Source organism: Rhea americana, unplaced genomic scaffold (genome assembly GCF_003343005.1).
Source record: "Rhea americana isolate MKP2758 unplaced genomic scaffold, rheAme1 scaffold_367, whole genome shotgun sequence".
In the NCBI taxonomy this organism is placed as follows: Eukaryota; Metazoa; Chordata; class Aves; order Rheiformes; family Rheidae; genus Rhea; species Rhea americana.
Genome location: NW_028186498.1, coordinates 46791 through 65790, shown reverse-complemented (window position 1 = coordinate 65790; position 19000 = coordinate 46791). Strand labels below are relative to the sequence as shown.

The 19000-nt window shown below is 37.3% G+C and overlaps 1 protein-coding gene across 1 annotated transcript in view; it reads left to right on the top strand.

The window, feature by feature from the left end:
• The window catches only part of LOC146591662 (teneurin-2-like), a gene marked incomplete at its 3' end in the record, with an annotated part of 412163 nt that overhangs the window by 350480 nt on the left and 42683 nt on the right, over window positions 1-19000 (top strand). The window contains exon 5 of the mRNA XM_085312482.1: window positions 11616-11825. Coding sequence (XP_085168608.1) covers window positions 11616-11825 — 210 coding nt within the window. The remainder of the gene's footprint in view (window positions 1-11615; window positions 11826-19000) is intronic.

The following is a 19000-nucleotide window of genomic DNA, read 5'->3' as shown; positions in this document are numbered from 1 at the left end:
AGGTTTTGTAAGATGTCTGGTAATTATATACTCAGAGCTTAATTACAGCTTCTTCGTTAGTGGAATTCACTGACATGAATGCTTTGCTGGGTAAGAGCTGATAAGATTGACAAATAGCGAGATTTCTGTCTTCCCAGTTTTTAAAAGCTACACGTGTGTTACCACATTATTTTAAAGGTGGAAATTCAGTCACATTAGGGACGATGATTGTAAACCTTTGGGTAAATTTTTCCCAAATACATCCCTAATCTTACAGTGTTATTTTGGTCTTTGACATGGGCACAAAAAACAGGTAAATTATGGCTTATTGTAATTTTTAGCTATAGTTGGCATAGTTTTAGCAGAACCTTACTTTATGGAAGCCAAGTTAATGCAGGCGCATTTGATTTATGTTCAAGTGAATTTGGCTGTTTCTTCTTACTCTTAATTTTACTGGCTAAATCAGAGGTAAGGTAAAATTAGGAAATTCATTTTGACTCTGTGAGTGATGGGAAAAAATCATTGAAACAAATTACTATTTTCTAGCTGTGAAGGTGTCATTAAACATATGCCAAGTAATCAGCTTGCTACTGTAATAGGTTCATGAAAGAAAAACATTTTCTAATCTTACTCACTGATGTTTTTCCCAAGACAGCAACAGCTTTTATAAAATGAGGGCTATATCTTCTCATTATAAGATCTAATCTCCCCCAAAGACATCAACAGCTGCAAAACCTTACCATCTACTAGTTGTGAATTGTTTTTATTATTTATCTTTGTTTAACTAAACAGGAAGGGGCATCAGATGATTTAGCAAGACGAAAATTAAGTGACATTAGCTATTGACAGCAGCAAATTATTCCTTTACATACTAAATTGATTTGGATCATTTTTAAGTTATGAATATCTAGGGGKTTTTTTATATCCACATTTCATAAAACTAATATATTTTGTGGATGGATTGACTGGGAAAATTAATTTAACTATAACTTTAATGTTAAAAGCCACAAGAGAAATGATTGATTTCTGAGCTGTTCTTACTCTTCTCATAGATTATAGTAATAATAATATTTTGCAGTAGTACAGTGATTTTCATATTCAAGGGCTATACATACACAGCACTTTAGGAAATATTAACCACATACAGAGGTCAAATGGTTTAAGGAGGATAACACAATGATAGCAGAACTTACAGAAGCTTATAGAATTAATCCATATTGAAGTAAAAAAAAAAAAAATAGATCCCAGGACTTGCCATTTTTTAGTTCATTGGTTCCTTTTCTAATACCCCAAATCATCAGAGTGTATTCATGCTTCAGAACATTGGAATTTTTCTCACTTTTTTTTTTGGTAACTGAATTCGTCATTTAAAAAGTGTCCTTTTNTTTTTTTTTTTTTTTTTTTTTTTTTTTTTTTCTATTGTACATAATTCCTTGTAAGAAGGTCCTTCTTTTTCTGCAGGCAGACTATGATAATAAACTATATTTTAATTTCTCTTCTTCCAGTTCTTGGCAATTTTCAAGCTATAGTTATTTTATTTTGCTTAAGACTTTGTTGAGTTTTTTTAATTTATAGTAGGATTGCTTGGAAGTGTAAATAAAAGCTTTACCATGTCCCCAAGAAAAATAGCTTTGAGTTTTAGGATAATTTTAGTGACAAAAGGTAAGAATTTTACTTATATATTGATGGAAATTGCCTTTTTGGGGCAACTCTGGCCTATACTATAGCTCTATCTCATTTCATATTTTTTGCATTATTTTTACTCTATTCACACTGTAGTTTTGATGCTTAATGCTTAATTGCATAATGAAAATGATTTGAGAGAACTAAGGGAATGTGGGCTGCTGTTCAGTTTGTAAATCACAGTTTGAGCAGCTTACGCTCACAGTTTCACCTGATTTGTTAACTGGAAAAGTTAACCGTAGAACTGCTTTGGCTTGGTTAGCTCGTTATCTAACTCGGGGATGGTTAGTTACTGTGCTAGATCTCTTCTTCTAGCATTCCCTTTTCATTGTTTCACAGCCACTTTCAGTCAGTTCTGCTGTGATACGGTGGTATCTACTTCATCCGTACTTCCCCTGACTATCCTTTTACGTGCAGGAGATGCCCCAAAGCATCAATAGATAGGTCTGTGCAGGAATATCAGCCATTTCCTAAATGGATGCCCATTTAGGAAAACCTTATTTTCTCCTTTTGCTCCTGTGAAATAGACTCAGTGAAAATCCTTTTCTCAGCTTGACTGGTTTTGGTACTTGGTTGCTTTTAGAGATAAGAGCTTTAGAAGCATTTGGAGCACCTTTCTTTTGTGGCCATTTGCTATCATCCTAAATCCTGATTTATATCTTTCTTTTCTCCTGTTTTGAAACTTGTTTGCCTCAGAGAAAAAAATGCAACATGAGTTGAGGCAAAAGGAAATGATTTGATTCCAAAGRAGGTCATCACAAGTTGGCGGATTTTTTTCCCTGTTTTTCTTGTGTACTTCATTCGGGTTTTGTTTTGTCTTATCAAACTGAAATGCAGTATGAAAAAAGAGGCTTAACAGAGTTCTTGTTAGAAGTAAATTAGCCGTGATACTTGCAGGATAATGAGTTAACTCTTAGGTGGTGTCTTGCCTTTCTTCTGAGAGCAGACAGTGCCAGCTGCTCAGCTCGGCAAGCAAATGGCAGAGGAGGCAAGGAGCCCTCCAGATGCCCTGGTGAAAGCWCTGCCTGCCGAGGCTCCGCGCCGGCCCCTCTGCGGTGAAGGGCAAGCTCCCCTTTAGGTACAGCAACAGCAGGTGCTTCTGCTATACAAGAACAGATGATTTCTCCTGTTGTCAGTTAACTGTTATAATCTTATCAACTACAAGGTATTTTATATTCATTATGCTGGTTATGAGACTGTATATTTAATTTATTAAATAAGACTCTACTTGAGAGTGCCCAGCCCATCGCCAGCCATGACTTGCACAGATACTTGAAGCACAGCTTTTTCTTGCAAAGAACGATTACTCTAGGAAGGAATAGGAGAGTCTGCTCAATGTGCTGTAGCTCAAGCAAGTTTCACTTTGGTCAGCTGCCTGCATAATAGACAGAGGTTTGCAAGGCAAAAACATGCGTTTTAGATTATCGAGTTGTTTCCTGACGTGTTTAGTAACATTTCTTACTCTTAAAAGTGAATTAGCATTGCTGACAACGTGGGTGCTTTGATTAGGCTGCCTTGGAAATTTAGCCAGAAAGTGTTGCATTTCGTAGAGGAGGGAGAGAAATAGGTTACTCCTGGAAAGAGGGACCTGGCTAGTGTTCSTTGTGTTGATGCCATTCCTTTTTCCAGCTCTGTTTCCTGAAGTAAGGGAGTAAAGGACCCTTCTCTCTCATTTAAATTGTCTTTGGTTATTGTCCAGTAGATGCCATTACTGTGGATCTTTCCTTGTATGGTTTTACTAAACATGAGCAACACAGCAGCTGTTATTAATAATAATAGCAACCATTTAAAAATCATTTTTATTATAATTTTATGAGGTTATTTTTATACATTGTATTAGTCTGACGTGCATATCATCTTCAGTCCATCASTGCTGGAATCGTAATTGCCGATTTCATGTTTTACAGTCTCTATTATGATGGCACCTGTTACATAGAAACAACATATCTCGCCTTTTAATTCCCTGAATGCCTTTCGTTAGCACTTGAATACTACTACATCTTCAAAATGGTTATTTTAAACAGTTACGTTAAAGTTTCCCTTCTTTCTGCAATCCTATATGTTGAAGATTTCTCAGTTTAGTTTGGTTTACATGTATTTTTTTTTCTATTTGAGTCCTGGTCCTTAGAACAAGACCTGTGGAACAAAGACCTAAGTGAATTTACTAATAGTACTGTATGTGACTGTAGTTGTTATAGGTAATTTGTTTATTTTTTTATGATAGTAGGTAGAGAGTACGAATTAGTTATAACCTCTTATTATGAAGATTTCCAGTTGTTTAAAGCTACTGACTTGATTTTGGTTATAAAAGCCTTTGGACATAGTATAATACCTTCTGGTGCCTTCCTAGATGTAATTTATCAAAGATGATATGCTATTTAGGTACATGAAATTCTAAATGCATGAGGCCAAACAGTCTGTGTGGATTTTTGCTACGCATGAGCTAGCCTTAGAAACAAGAGTCTCTTGACASGGAAAAAACTTGAGAATTCTATTGTCGATGCAATAAGCTTAGAAATCTGTGTTTACCACCTTTGGGATTCAGATCGTGTCTAACTACATAGGTTTCTATAGGGAAAGGAATACTTCAGGAATCTGGGATGGCAAGATATTGATTGTGATCTTCCCTTTAACAACATTAATGGCAGAGTGGCTWTTGAAGAGCATAAATTGATCCTTTTGACCTCTTAGAGTAATGTTCTCTTTTGGACATTGTAAGATGTGTACATTTTTAAGTCATCTTCTCTGTATCTGATAAATGTATGTGTGTAAGTATGTATAAAATTATTTTTCTTGTGTGTTCTTTTTTAAAATTAGATAGTAATACTATTCTGAATTACAAAACCAAAATGGTTATTTAACAGCACTTCAAGATGTGTTTTTGTCATGGATATTTACACACTGATCGCTCATGTGCCAAAAACTTAAATTTCAGTAGTTTTTGTCATGTGTACACCATGCCTCCTCCCATGCACTGTGGTAGAATATAGAGGTCTGAATTTCACGCTCACATGGGTTTTATTCATCCACAAAATTCCACAGGTCCTTTGGGGGAGGAGGAAGAATGTGCATATGGAAAGCACATCTCAAATCCTGCAGGAATTGATAAGCAACCTGCTACTTCTCTTTGATTGCATCCTATATTTATTTATATTAATGCTAGGAGTGACTGCAGGCAATCCTTTTCCATTTTTTATTTGTCTAGTAATAGTTCTGATCTTTCAGGTTAACAAGAATGGGAGTGTCTCTTTCCAAGCATGTTACTGTGCATTGGTAAAGATGAACTCTTAGCTGCCATACAAATATCTGGGCTCAAGATCCCCTTCTCTGTAGCCCCACTGGGGTAGTCTGCTATGACCAGGTTCATATCGGCAAAGCTGCTCTCCATTCTGACGCTGTCGTTTATTCAGTTGTGGACTCCCTGCGTACGGATCGCTGTGCTTTTAGATCTCTTAGCAAATGATACAAACAGTCACGCCACTCACCTAAATAGCTTGCTAGATGCAAGGAAAAAGAAATGCGGTCCTCCCCGAAGCAGGAAGTGATTATTTGGTTTTAGAAACTTGCAGCTTCTGGAAGGACGTGAATAGGACTTGCAAGGCAGTTGTAGGTGTTCTAAGCAATCTGCTGTGGTTCACTGCTCCAGAAAAGTTATGATGGAAAAACCCCAAGCCAGAACCTCACTTTTCCTTTATTGGACATGCCCAAAGGTCCCAGTGAGACCTGTCTGAAATGTGAGGCATCTGGCAGAAAAAACATAGTACTCCTCAGTCTTACTTGTGTTCCTGTTTTACAGRCCTGCTGACCTGCCATCTGAGGATTCATTTGTTTTTCCGTTGTAGAGAACTTCTTCCCTAGCTCKGTCAGTTTGGAGTACTCTCCTGAGCGCTCTCCACCAGCAGGGACTATCAGCTGTCACAGGGCTGTGGCAAAACTGCATGGTCAGAAGGCTGCTGTGGCTTCTGCCAGTGGCACAGTGCCTTGCTCAAACATATTCAGGAATTTGTAGATTTTAATTGAAACTTGAACCCTTCACTGATGCCAGTGCCACTTGCCAATAATGGCATTTCCAGACATGCCCAACATCTAGAGAGGTACAGTTAGACAGTTTTTAGCAGAGCATGTCAGATCCTCTGAAGAAGTATGTTTCTGTATCCAGGTATCAGGCCTCAAATTCTCCTTTTTCTAGGAGGAAGCTTGTTGATCTCTAGAACTAGTTTTCGTTAGATATACGCCTGCTGTATTTTATCTGATTCTTTGGATGCTTTTATGAATGTTTCTGCTGATACTTCAACTTAGACTATAAGTGGAAGGTGAGGAAGCTTTGCAGACCTGATTTCTTCTGAGCTTGACTTCCTTGCCTGTTCTCTTGTCAACAGGAATTATTTTCTGGGAGAATCCAAGCTCTCTGAGTATGTCCCTGGTCTCRTATGGCTTTCTTCCCTGTACCTCCTTGACAAGGTGAGGCAGGAGGCAGCCAGAATGACTGTGTTAGCTTTGACCTGGATGGCAGGTTGCAAGATTTTAGATATCTGAGATGCTTAGATCATTATTTTTGCCTCTAGCTTTCACCACTACAATCTGAACACCTGTGTCCCTTGCACAAACTTTAGTTCCCAGTACGGTATTAATTTTTGGCCTCGTTGTTTTAAGGAGAACTTTTTCACACACTTTTCTCATTTCTGAAGTTTATCTTCAAATAAAGAAACAGCAACTTTGCTCCAATCACTGTTTATCATGCTGGCATGTTGCCCTAGAAATTTTCTCATTTTTACATTTCTGAGACTTTTCAATGGATTCATCCTTGAGGGGGGACCCATTCTTGTGTGACTTTTAAATTTGGTGTTCAATTCATTTTCACYTTATTCAGTCTCTGTCTCTTTATGAAGCTGCCCTTAGCAAGGTGAGTAAAGGAAATCCTCGTACCACTAGCTGATTTGCGTACTCAGTGTTTGTAGGCATCTTCCTGAAGATCGCTGTAGAACTGTGGCAGCATTACAGCTACAAGCAAAGGCTGTTTTTATGAAAGGTGACTATGGCAGAYCTTAAGCCGAAGGGTCATCAGAGTGTAGCAATAATTGAAGTGTGGTTTCATAAAAGTTTCTAGGTTTGTGAAGAAAAGATATGACTGTTAAAAAGAAAAAAATGGAAATAGCAAGTCTGTGTTGTTTGCTGTGTAATTTTATGGGGAAAAAAAGAAGGATAAAAAGGGTAGGAAAGGCCATKGCAGAAATAGCTTTTGTGCAATGCAACACCTCAAAGATATCCCAAATTAGAATACCCTTAGGTGGAGAGTTATTGAATTTTTTCTTCACACTCATCAGTAAGATAAGATAAATGACAGGAGAAAGTAATAAAGATGAAAAAGGAAAAGATTTTTATTGTTGTTTGCTTCATTTTTTGAAAAATGCCCTACAAGTACTGTAGCTGATACCTGTATGAGTCCTTGTCATGCATGACTGTTTGCAGTATGAATATGCGTATGAGGAAACATTTGAAGAACCGAGGCTAATTTTTCCAATTGAAAATGTAACATAGTAGTTTTTAGGCTTCAGTTTCCCTTTTAGTATCTGAATCTCCTTTATATTTCTTTGGGCATATTMCACAATTACGTTATTTCTGTCTGTAGAAGTATCCGTTACATGTAACTTCTGTCAATGCACAACTAGATAAGAATCTTAGCCATAGAAACTTTACCAGTGTTAATGTATTAATCAGTAAGAAGTTAGACAAAAATTGTACTGATTCCTACTTTATGATTTTAAGCAGTGATAATAGCAATGTAATGCTGTAACTGCTAATACTATATTTCACAATATGTCTATAATACTGTAATATAAGTCCCACTGTGAAGTGACTGAAGTGAATCGTTTTGAGAGATGGGAGGTTCCAAAATGTGTCTGTTAAGCTATRTGCAAGTATATGATTAGAGCTGTCAAGAAACTCAGATTTACAAACCCTGTAAAGCTCAGTCTGTCGTTTTAAATGGTGCTGTAAAACACTGAATGTATTTGACCAAATTATTTGTACTAATAGTATCACATTGTATGAAGTGAACCCATTCTTTCTATCTTAAGAAATATGTAGTAAAAAGTACATTGTATACATCTTGCCCTTTATAGCCTGATCATATATGTTCTTTTCTCTCTGGCAGTTTCACAGTCGTTCCAGCAGCTGTGCAGTGAGCTACCTTTTTGATTCATTTCCTRAGGAAAAAAAGCTTAGTAGGATCTCTCTGTGCATGTATCTTTCTATTCCTGTTCAGTAGCTTTTCAACTCATTTCATACCAAATTTTGCAAAAGGATGGATGTCTTAAAGATAAGATATCGGACAGGTTTCAAGGAGGAAAAAAAATAAAATAAAAATGGCCRTACAGAGAAAAGAAATTCTAGCAGAGCCCCACTGCTGTGGAGGGAAAGGCCATAGTGAGAGCTTGATGTTTAGTAGATGCCTGAAGTCAGCTTGACGGAGGGATTGTAGTTGCCCCAGGCCCAAGAAAAGCTTAAATCAAATCTGGCGACTTACCAGAGAGAGCTGGCCACAAGRCCAGCTGGCGATAGGTTCCATGGCTCATAGACAGCTAGGTTTTTCAGTTAAACGTGAGCTTGTAGACCAGTCTTCCTCAGGAACCAACTTCTCACCAGAGCAGGATGAAAGGTTAACAGCTTGATAACTTGTTTCGTCTAAGCTACAATCAGAATTGAACTTTTACCTGGGCTTCAGGGAACTGGGCATCTGGGCTACTTTATTTTATGAAGATAACAATGTGATTAGCTTCCTATGCAAAAGAATATTTCTTTAGGTGTTTTTATTTTTTTCCCCAAACTTTCAACATAGTCTGCAAAAATGCTCCTAAGTTTCTTTGAAATATCATACGTTTACACAGAAYGCAAAATCTTTTTCCCTTCATCTCATCCGCTCACACATATAATGTTTTGATAATACAGTAGTATATTTTTGTATGATGTAGTAAAGGTAGATTCTGAATATATAAACCTTCTTTTAACTTCAGAATGTGTAAGTAGAGCCAGAATATGTGAAAATAAAATGCAGACAATGTATACAGGGTCACATTCCTGTCTGAGATAGGTCAAATCTCACCCTAGTTGTTTGTTCCCAAAAGAAATTGCAAATAAAYTAATAGAAATTGTTTTTGCTCAGTCATTTCCCTTGGATGTTTAGCATATTTGCTGTACTATTTCTTAGGAATAGCATAATCACGAATAAGTAATTGTTCATGTTTTCAATATTACAATTACTTCTTGGTAAATACAAGCTCGCAATGAAAACCTTGGTATATACTTCARATGTTCTCTAGTGTAAAAGAAGGTAGATGTGGGTTACTATGGAGTACCTTAAACCTGTATCTGTCCTGTGATAACTTGATTATTTCATTTTATTGTCAGTTTCTGTGGTGTTAAAAATGTAATTAAAAAAGGCRTGAGAGTCATGCTTTCCTGTCTCCCAAGATTTTTTTATTTTAAACTTTTTGAAAGCAAGAAAGTAATTCATGCTATTTGCTCGTACCATGAAGGTATTTTTTTTTTCTAGTATTTACAGGTACCTTTGGTTGATTGCTACTCCCCAAATGAAAGTCTCATATTGTTGGAATTTTCTTTCATTTTCTTTCTTTCTTTNTTTTTTTTTTTTTTTTTTTTTAATTGGGAATTTGATGTATGTCTCTGGAAGATTACCTAATAGGATAAACCTTAGTGTAATTCATATAAGGTGATTCCAGAAACTAAGGAAATGTAAATAATGAAAAAGCCAGTGTACCTTTGCTCCACTACTATTTCTTTAAGAGTGATRGAAATAAGGATGCGTCATTTTTTGTAGTTTTGCTGCATTTTAACATCTGTAGCTAGTGAGCGGCAGATCTCTCTTTGCCTCAGAAACTTTGGCAGTATCACAGAGGTTATGTTTTCCCATGGATAAATTATTTATGAACAATTTCTCCAAAGCACAAGATATGTATTTCCAAAAATCAGAATAYGTGTTTCTCTTATTCCTCTCATTCCTATAACCAGTCATACTATAATAGGGAATGCAAAAAAAAACACACAAACCTCACAAAACAAAACCTGTCTTTGTCCTATGTGTATTTGATGGAATAGGTTGATAGAAAATTTTGAAAGGAAAGTTCACAACAGCAAAGAATGAGTAAGTGTGAACTTCTTTTTGGCTGGMTTGATACCACTAGTTTAGTTAATGAAGTTAAGGTTGTTACAGTGCGCTGAGATGTATCTTACACAGGAAGAATCACGTTTCAGAGTTGAATCTGTCTGGTGAGTCAGGAGGGAAATTCTGCCCTAGAACACCAGTCTAGAATGAAATGAAAGAACATGAAATCATAGGGTTTCCAACCCATATTCAGGTATAGCCCAACTCCACAAATTTGAGATTGCCCCATGAATGGTGTTCAATGGTGTAAATGTAGGCATTTACTCACAAGCTACTTGGGCGTATATACAAGTTATAGAGCCTTTTGAGGAGTCTGCAGGACTTTGCAAGAAAGCTATAATTATATTAATATTTTTTCCCATTATAGCCAGAAAAGAAAAAAARATCAGAATCAGTCTACTAAGTTTTTTTAGGTATATTGTTTCTAGTCCTGCTAGCTTTGAAATCGGTAGTTACACTTCCGTTGACTCAGTGGTGTCAGACCCATTACATGCATCCATTTACAYATCTCCGCTTTAAAGTGTACTTCATAGTTGCATGAGGAGGGAAAAAAGAGAACTTAAAATTATGAGAAAGTAGGGAGTGTAAAATACACATCTTGTACAGCTATATTCTAAAGAGCTTCCTAAGTAAGTAACCACATCACTTTAGTCAAATGAGAGATTTTAGAGAATAAAGGGAAAAATTAGGATATCAGRTATACACTATTTTAATGGTGCAGCATTTGTGTTAGTTCGTTTCTGAAAATACTGCCTCTGGGAAGGCTACTGAAGAGAGGGAAAATAACRGGAAGGTAAACAGAAATAGGTTCTGAAGATCTTTCAGAATGATATATTCAAAACTTGCTAGAGTGGGAGATGAGTGGTTAAGTTCTGTTGCATGGGAGAAGTACTTCACTGTCGTGTCTGGTTGGGGAGTGGGTTGGTTATGCTGAGGAGGTTGGATGGAATTTGCAAGAATGAGCAACTGCAATAAGAGAGATGATGTTTGTTGCAGCCACTGCGCGCTCTCTGAGTCTCACATCAGGCATGCTAACAGTGCCAGTTAAAACAGTGGGAATGTTCCCAGTGTTCTGATCCAAAACCTGCTGAAATTGATGGCAAAATTTCCACTAAGCTAATAAGCTAAACGTTTTATTGGGTTGAAGTGATTGATACAAATGACAGAATGCAAGCAATGTAAATATTCATTGAGTAAAGCTTTAGGCCTGCACTTAGGTGTAAGTACTACAGAATTTCCCTGTAAAAAATATCAGGAGGAGAACATTATTTTAAGAGATGGTTACATATGTGCTTTAATTCTATATTGCATTAATTTTATAGAACTAATACTAATGACTGTAGAAAGAACCACGAAAAAAATTCTGATGAAATAGTGTGGAGGATGTGCTTGGATTTTGCAGGATCTGTGAATTAGGCTTGGGGCCTTTCAGCATTTGGCTGTTGTGTATTTGTCAGTATACGAAGAGAACTGACCACCTCTTATCCAGCGGTGTTCAGTTATTTGCATTCACCAGTGAATCTGTTCGCCTGATGAGTTACAAGCTGATGCTGTGGAGACATTTCTGGAATGACTTCACAACATTGCTGCTCACAATGCCTTGAATATGATACAAAGGGGCAAGTTAGTACCAGCAGAGAGGTTTTTTGACTGTGCTCAGCAGTAATCATTTGTAACGATGGACAGTTACAGTGTAATTACTTGTCTGTTGGGTTTTTTTCTTTTCATTACATTCATTGCTGATCTTTGATCCCTGTGTCCTCTTTCCCAGGTCGTCCCATTCCACCTACATCCTCGTCTAGCCTTCTTCCATCTGCTCAGCTGCCCAGTTCTCATAATCCTCCACCAGTTAGCTGCCAGATGCCATTGCTAGACAGCAATACGTCCCATCAAATCATGGACACCAATCCTGATGAGGAGTTCTCTCCTAATTCATACCTGCTAAGAGCATGCTCAGGGCCACAGCAGGCTTCCAGCAGTGGTAAGAAAATTGCAAACATACAGATGTTTGTTTGTGACGTGTTTATGCCATTTTTTACATTTCTTGCAAATGTGTGTTTTCATCACTACAAAATCAAGACTATATATAGAAGTGAGGCAAACAGAAATTTTGGATTTTTATTTCATTGAAGCTTTTTTTGAAAATACTGTGGTTTTTTTTGTTGTTGTTCATTTTACTATAGAGATCTGTTTCAATTTCAGGCCTGTTTTCAGTAGTGTAAAAGTTATAATTGAATACTTGTCATCAGAGGGATTTAATTTTCAAAGTTCGTTTCCTGCTTGTGGATGCCTCTAGTAGAGGAGAAGTGTATACACAGTGGTACTGTTTTGTTTTGCACAGGCTAATCCAGTATCTAAGGTAGGCAATGAGGTTCTGTATCTGAAAACGTGTGTTGCTTTTGTTATTCTGTGTCTGTTCTTGTTTTAGAATCTGTATGATTCTATACTCCCAATGTCACACTTACCTAAGATATTGATATTTTCCACAAATTAATCCTTGTCATTCAGGCCACAGCTTTATAAACATTTGAAGCTCTGCTTATCAGCTGTATCAACTGTAGAACTCGGTTCTTTTTCTAAATGCAAATGTCGTCTTTCCATTTTGACAGCCAGAAATTGAGGAATTGAGACACAAACTATTTTGAACATTAACAGATGCTTATGTTCAAAAGTATAAGCAAAAAAATTAGAAAATAAGATACAGTAACCTTCTTTGTTTTCATCTATTTTTTTGCTTATATTTTTGAATATAAACATCTGTTGTGCAGTTCCTGACTATTGGTTGGAAACTACAAGTTTATATTTCATAAAAAGGCGAAAGTTCCATATAAAGCTGTACTTGGCTCTTGCAGTTCATTTTAATAGCGCTATTCTCAACATATAGTTGTGGTTAATGTATGTTTAGGATCCTCATTTAATAACATTTTGTCCTTGAAAACTTCCCAAGATAAACAAGCTGATTTGGTAATATGATACATACCAGTAGGACTGTAGGGCATGGTCTACAGCTATTATATGATAGAAAAATAGAATATGTAGTTACCTGTCTGCTTAMGGTCGCTCTTTCCTGTAACAGATCTGAATGATGTTGGAGGATACTATGTGGTGCGAGAATTTTGGCCTCAGTGGATGCATATAGAGCATTTAAATGATGGCCAGGGGTGCACGGTGGAAGGATGAGAGGCAATGGGCATGAGCTGAAAGATAAGAGATTCAGACCTGATCTAAGGAAAAACTTTTCCCTTGTGAGGACAGTCAAGCATTGGAATAGAACAGGCTGCCCAGAGAGGTTATGCAGCCTTTGTCCTTAGAGATTTTCAAGACTAGATTGGATAAAGTTCTGAGCAACCTCGTCTGACCTCAGAACTGGCCCTGCTCYGTGGGAGGTTGGACTAGGGACTTCCCAAGCTTCCTTCCAACCTCAATTACCCTTTAACCATGTGATCCCTTTGCTCTATGAGGTACATTAAAATTTAGACAGATTATGAGACATCTTCAACAGACACGCACAAGGTACTAATTATTCAGAGTCTGAGCATGTTTTCTAGGTGCTTGAGTTTTGAGGACGGAAAATGTGATGCCAATTTTGTTTGGCTGGGTTTTTTTTTTTTTTTTTTGACAGTGATTCTGGGTGATGTGGGGACTGACCTGCAGCCCTCAAATCCCTTCATCTGTGATGGAACTCATCAACTTGATAGAAAACATAGAAGCAGGGAAAAAAAAAGTGGATACCTAAATAACATATTCCATCTTTGATCAGTCAGTATAGCTTCTGTGAAGCTTCTATAATCCTGCCATAGAAACCTTTAAGAGTTCTTTGCAGAGGCCACCCATTTGTGAGTATGGGTGATCTGGTGGTTGAAGTTCTCTGAGAGGTTCAAAAACCTCTCAGCAAAATCTATCACTAAATGCTTTAAAAGAAACTGAGCTATGCCATAGGGGAAGAGAGAAAGTTCTTGCATAAAAAGTAGTTATCTGAAAGACAGGACACAAATGCTGAGAGTAAATGGTTGGCGCTCTCAGAGAAAGGAGCTCCTCAGTGAAGCTTCATGGGCCATGAAGACACCTGGAGAAGATGGTGAGCAGGAAAGTACAAAAGTTAGCTGAGGGTAGGGTGTTAATAACAAGGTCAGACTATGAAACATCGCAAAAAGACCTTATGCAATAAAGTAACAGAGCAATAAAATGTCAGAAGTAATTCAGAGCAGAGAAATGTAGTGATACTCATGGAAAAAGCAGTTCCAGATGACAGGTTAATGATGGGCCATTACCAAAGAGAAGTGAGTTCTTGGGGATATGCAAGTTTCAATTCAGTGCTCAGCTGCAGGCAAATGTCAACAGTTTAGGAAAGGAATAAAGAACAAAACAGAGAACGCTGGCTGAAGGATGTAATGAATCAAACAGTTTACAAGGGTTCAAGAGGAAACCGGACAAGTAATTGGAAGAGAGATACAATGAAGGTTGCTAAATAGAAATAAATCAAGATCAGGAAATGTGAAGCAAAAATAGTCAGAGATTTGGAGGGTGCTTCAGTACTGGGTACATGAGGAGTATGGCTTCTGGAGTGTGAGTGTGAACCAGTATGGCTTTTCCTTTGTAATCAAATGAAGAAAGTGGCAATAAAAGAACATCTACAAATGTGATGGGAGAGCTCTTTATATCCCATTTTAAATAAGTCATTGCTTGCTTTATATCCTTAATAGCTTTGAATTTTATGTTTTTTACAGACTGTGGAGTAATACAAGGTACCTTTTCGGCATGCTTAGGTATGTTTTGAATTGATTTTTAGTAGTTGCTTTGTTCATTCTGTAATTTACCATATGTTTTCCCAAGAATATTCCATTTCCTTCTTTAATAAACTCTCATGCAGTATATATTGACTCACTTCCAATTTCCAAGGTATAGGAAACACCTGTATTCTTTCTATCTATTTTTGACCACAAAAACACTTGGGATGGTTTGATCAACACTGAGAATGTTTTATAGCATGAGCTTTTCAGGACTTAATACTTYCTTAGAAATTAAATAAATGTTTTCTATCTATCTTGCTTTTTTTCTGCAGATTTTGCAATATTTCTTTTAGAGAGTTCAYAGAAAACACCAGAGATAGTGACATATACTTTAAATGGGAAACAGTAACCTCTCTTTGTGGTTCATCCTTCTACTTGGAAGATTTTCAGAGTAGCTTGTACCAACTACATGATACAGAAAAGTAGATCATGTTTTATTTTTTTTTTGTTTATTTTTAGTGTCTATGGAAACTAGTGCCTAGAAACATTAATCCAGACATTTGGGAGACAGTGTATAGGTTTAAATATTTTGTTTGAATTGGGGTTTGGGTTAAAAAAAGTTTTGAATACACTTAAGTCTTAGATCCGATATATTATTGATACGTAAAGATAGTATGCCAGGTACCGATTATTAATAATTATTTCCTGACACTTTCTTGGTTTTTCTTTTAGACATTTCTGTTGTATAAAGTACATGCTGAAGATGAAATGTTCACAGACGTCTTAAACAGATAGCATTATTTAATAAGTGTCCTCCTGTATGGTTGATTGTACACTTCAGCCCCCACAATTACAGGATAACTCCTCAACAAGTTTAAGATGAATCTTTTGCGGTATGAGGTGGTAGCCATCCACATGTACTGCCCTGTGCCCTTCACAATAGCCATTCTTGATATATCTGGAAAACTCATTTGCCTAAAAAAATTACCTAATCAAATCTGCCATCAAATGAGCAATCTATTGTTGATATTATGAAGGCCTTTAATCTACAATAAATCTTTGTTAGAACTCATCAGAGCTTCCAGTTTGAGAGAAATGTGATTATAGCACTCTTAAAATGACATTACATCATTGGGGTGATTGGTTTATCATTTGGAGAAGCGACATCAATCATAACTAGCATAACCACACAGTAAATGAATTCAACCTTTCTGCTGCAGAACAATGACACAATAATTGCTCAAAATCAGACTTAAAATGAAATCAGAAAATGCACTTTCTTAAAATATGATGTTAACCTAATGGAATATGTTATTAAAAATCATATTTGAGGAAATTCTATATAATTAAAAATATGTGAAAATGTATTCTTTTTTGTGTCTCATTAAAACTTGATTTCAGTTGCAGAATTATTTTATATGCAACAGAGATTTTGCTGTTTTTAATTGAACTCCCATCACTTAAATTTCTCTGCTTGTATTTCTTAATATAATATGCAGCACAATTATTTGTGATGAAGGACAAGAGGTTTTTGAAATCTGGTGCACCTGCTGATAATGTTTTGAAAAAAGCACAAATATTATAGAAGGAAATGAGACCTTTTACATGTGAAAACTTAGTGGAGAGATTTTTTTTTCCCCACTCTCTTTAAAAGAAGGTCAGTTCCTGTCACACCATTTTCTAGGATGGTTTCTTACAGCTAAAAGTAAGAATAGATTTGTTTCTTCTTCTTGTGTACATTGTGTATATATTTTTTCTGATAATGCATGGCAACTCATCTTGTTGGTGTATCATTTTAATGATTTCAACCACAATGCACTAGAACAGGCTGGTTTACATAGATACRTAGATAAACACTTAAAGATAAGGGGTTTTGTTGCTGATAGCTTTCCCTTTCCTTTCTTGTATAGGGTTTACTGTTAGTTAAACAAATTTTGGAATCCCAACAGAAAAAACATTTTTTTTCAGTTGAACACTTCAGATATAACTACTTGCACAGTAATTTTTGATATAATGGATCCATAACTGGATACATTCATCATCTTCAGCCATTCTAACAATGAGAAATAGATGCTGAATGAGTTTGTGGGTATTTTGAACTTGGGAATAGGATGACCTAGGTGCATCACTAAACTAGGAATATGCATGAGATGTTTTCTTGATTCTCAAGGAATTAGTAAAGTTTAAATGAAAGAAGGATCGTGCCCAAATTTTCAGTATTAACATGTCTTTTTGGCTCAGAGACAGTAAGATAAAACATTTGGCTCATTTTAACTATTTGCCCGCAGAGTATCCGGGACCCTGCTTAGAAGATAGATCTTGATTTGATTTTTCACAAGTGATTATTGGCAGCAGGGGGAGGGGAATGGAGAAGCAGGTTGGCTTAAGTAAAATGGATTGCTGTTATTTAGTGTTGTCTGTGATTTAAACTTGGGATAAAATACAACTGACTTATGTTTGTATGGCTCCCAATTCTATGATCCCGGCTAGTAATAATTTATTACGTAAAATTACAATATTATTTCTATTCAGTACAAATATCTAGATAGAATGATCTGTGTTCAACAGATACTACCTATCTGTAGGATTTGGTAATTATTAATGTGTAACTTAATTCACACAAACTGTTACTTTGTAGTTTAATCCAGTAGCTAAAAACCTTTTTTTCTGAAGGAAACCAGAACTTAATCATTAGTATACCAGAGCTGGGGGTCTTACTTGAGAGTGGGAGTGTTTGGAAGTCCATGTTTTATAACCCTGCAGCATCAAAGAAGCAGATAGTTCTAGTTTCTAATGTGTAATTTAAATAAATTCATGGAAGTCATCTTTAGGAAATAAATGAATCCTACAGAAAACTAGGGAGATGCCTAGTGATRTCACCTGGAGTATCAGAAGACTCTCCTGGTAGCACAGAGAGCTGAGGACAGAGGAAGAGGAAGACGCCATGGCTGGATGAGGACTGCGATGCCATTTCTATCGCAGCAGCCTGACTGACGGGCCGCAGGCAGGTGCAGCCGCTGCGAGGCCGTGGAGCGCATCGCAGAGACCCAGCTGGCGTGGGCACCAGCCGGAGCGGGGGTCAGGTGGGTGAGGACCAGAATGTAAGCCATAGTACAAGAGCACCGGAATATAAAGGCTGCAGGTGAATGACTGGGCTGCAGCTGCCCCGAGGTGAAGCTCCCCACGTGCGCCTTGGGAAGCGACTGCACGCAGCATGACAAGTTCCCCGACCTGATGGAGAGCGGAGTGAGCTGGGAGCAGGTACAGGCAGCCGCGTGAGGCACAGCAGCATCTCCTTTTGATGGTTCAGTATCACCCCCTGCTGCATGGAGAAATGCCAGCTTCCAAGACAGCAAAATAAGTAGCAACAAAAAAATCTAGAATCCTTAACACACTTCTTTTTCTTTGGCTTACTTAAGACACTAAATGATAGTTCAGAAGGTAGCACTTCCATCCTTTTGCCAAAAGGACGTGGATTTAAACTATCRCTAAGAAACCTAGGTGTGCTTAACTGTCCCAGCACAATACCAGTGGCTGCAGGATGCTGGAGAAACTGTTCTACAGTGAAGTAGGCTCAGTACTGACAGCATCGAAAATTTTGACAGGAACCTCGTAAAACTCAACAAAAGGAAATGCAAAACTCTGCACCTGGGGAGGACTGGACACGGTCCTGGGCACCCTGCTCTAGTTGGCCCTGCCTGAGCAAGGGGATTGGCCTAGACAATCGCTGGAGGTGCCTTCCATCTTCAGCCACCCTGTGTGATTCYCTGACACTGTACAGAGAAGAATGCAGTGGCCAGGCTTTTCTAAAGACAAGTAAAAATATTATTCTTTTTAGAACAAACCTTGTACCTTGAACAGTTTGGCTCAATCCAGTACGTGCTCTGTGTTGACATCCACCTTAACAATTTGAGTAGTCRGTATGTTTTAGGGATGGGAGAGGCCTGCAGCTTGTATATGGCATGAGGTTGCCATTTTTCCAGAGCTTAGTTCTGTGGTTGTTCCTTGTGTAGCCCCAACTAGAAGGTCTAGGTGCCTCTTTCTGTTCTACACTCTGCACAGTGCTTTTCTAGCTTCCCAGTAATGACCGTTAAAATGGTGAGATATAATTCCACTCATATTCAGATGACTTTCTTGTGATGACTCGGTAACAAGTTTACGGGCATTCTTGTGCAATYCTCAAAGTACAGTGCCATCAAACTTTCCTTGTCATGTACCACCTTTGCAGGTATTTGCATTGCTATGGCAGAAGGAGTTGCAGATTGATCATCTTAATTTCTGTTTCCAAATGAAAGGGAAATTGTGTTTCATTTTGTTTATTATTATTGAGCATTTCAGTGTGATAGGCTTTTTTTCCAGCTTGGCCTCCATGGCTGCTGTGTGCTCCCCTGGAAGAAAAAGAAAGAAAAGCTTTTAATGTAGTTAA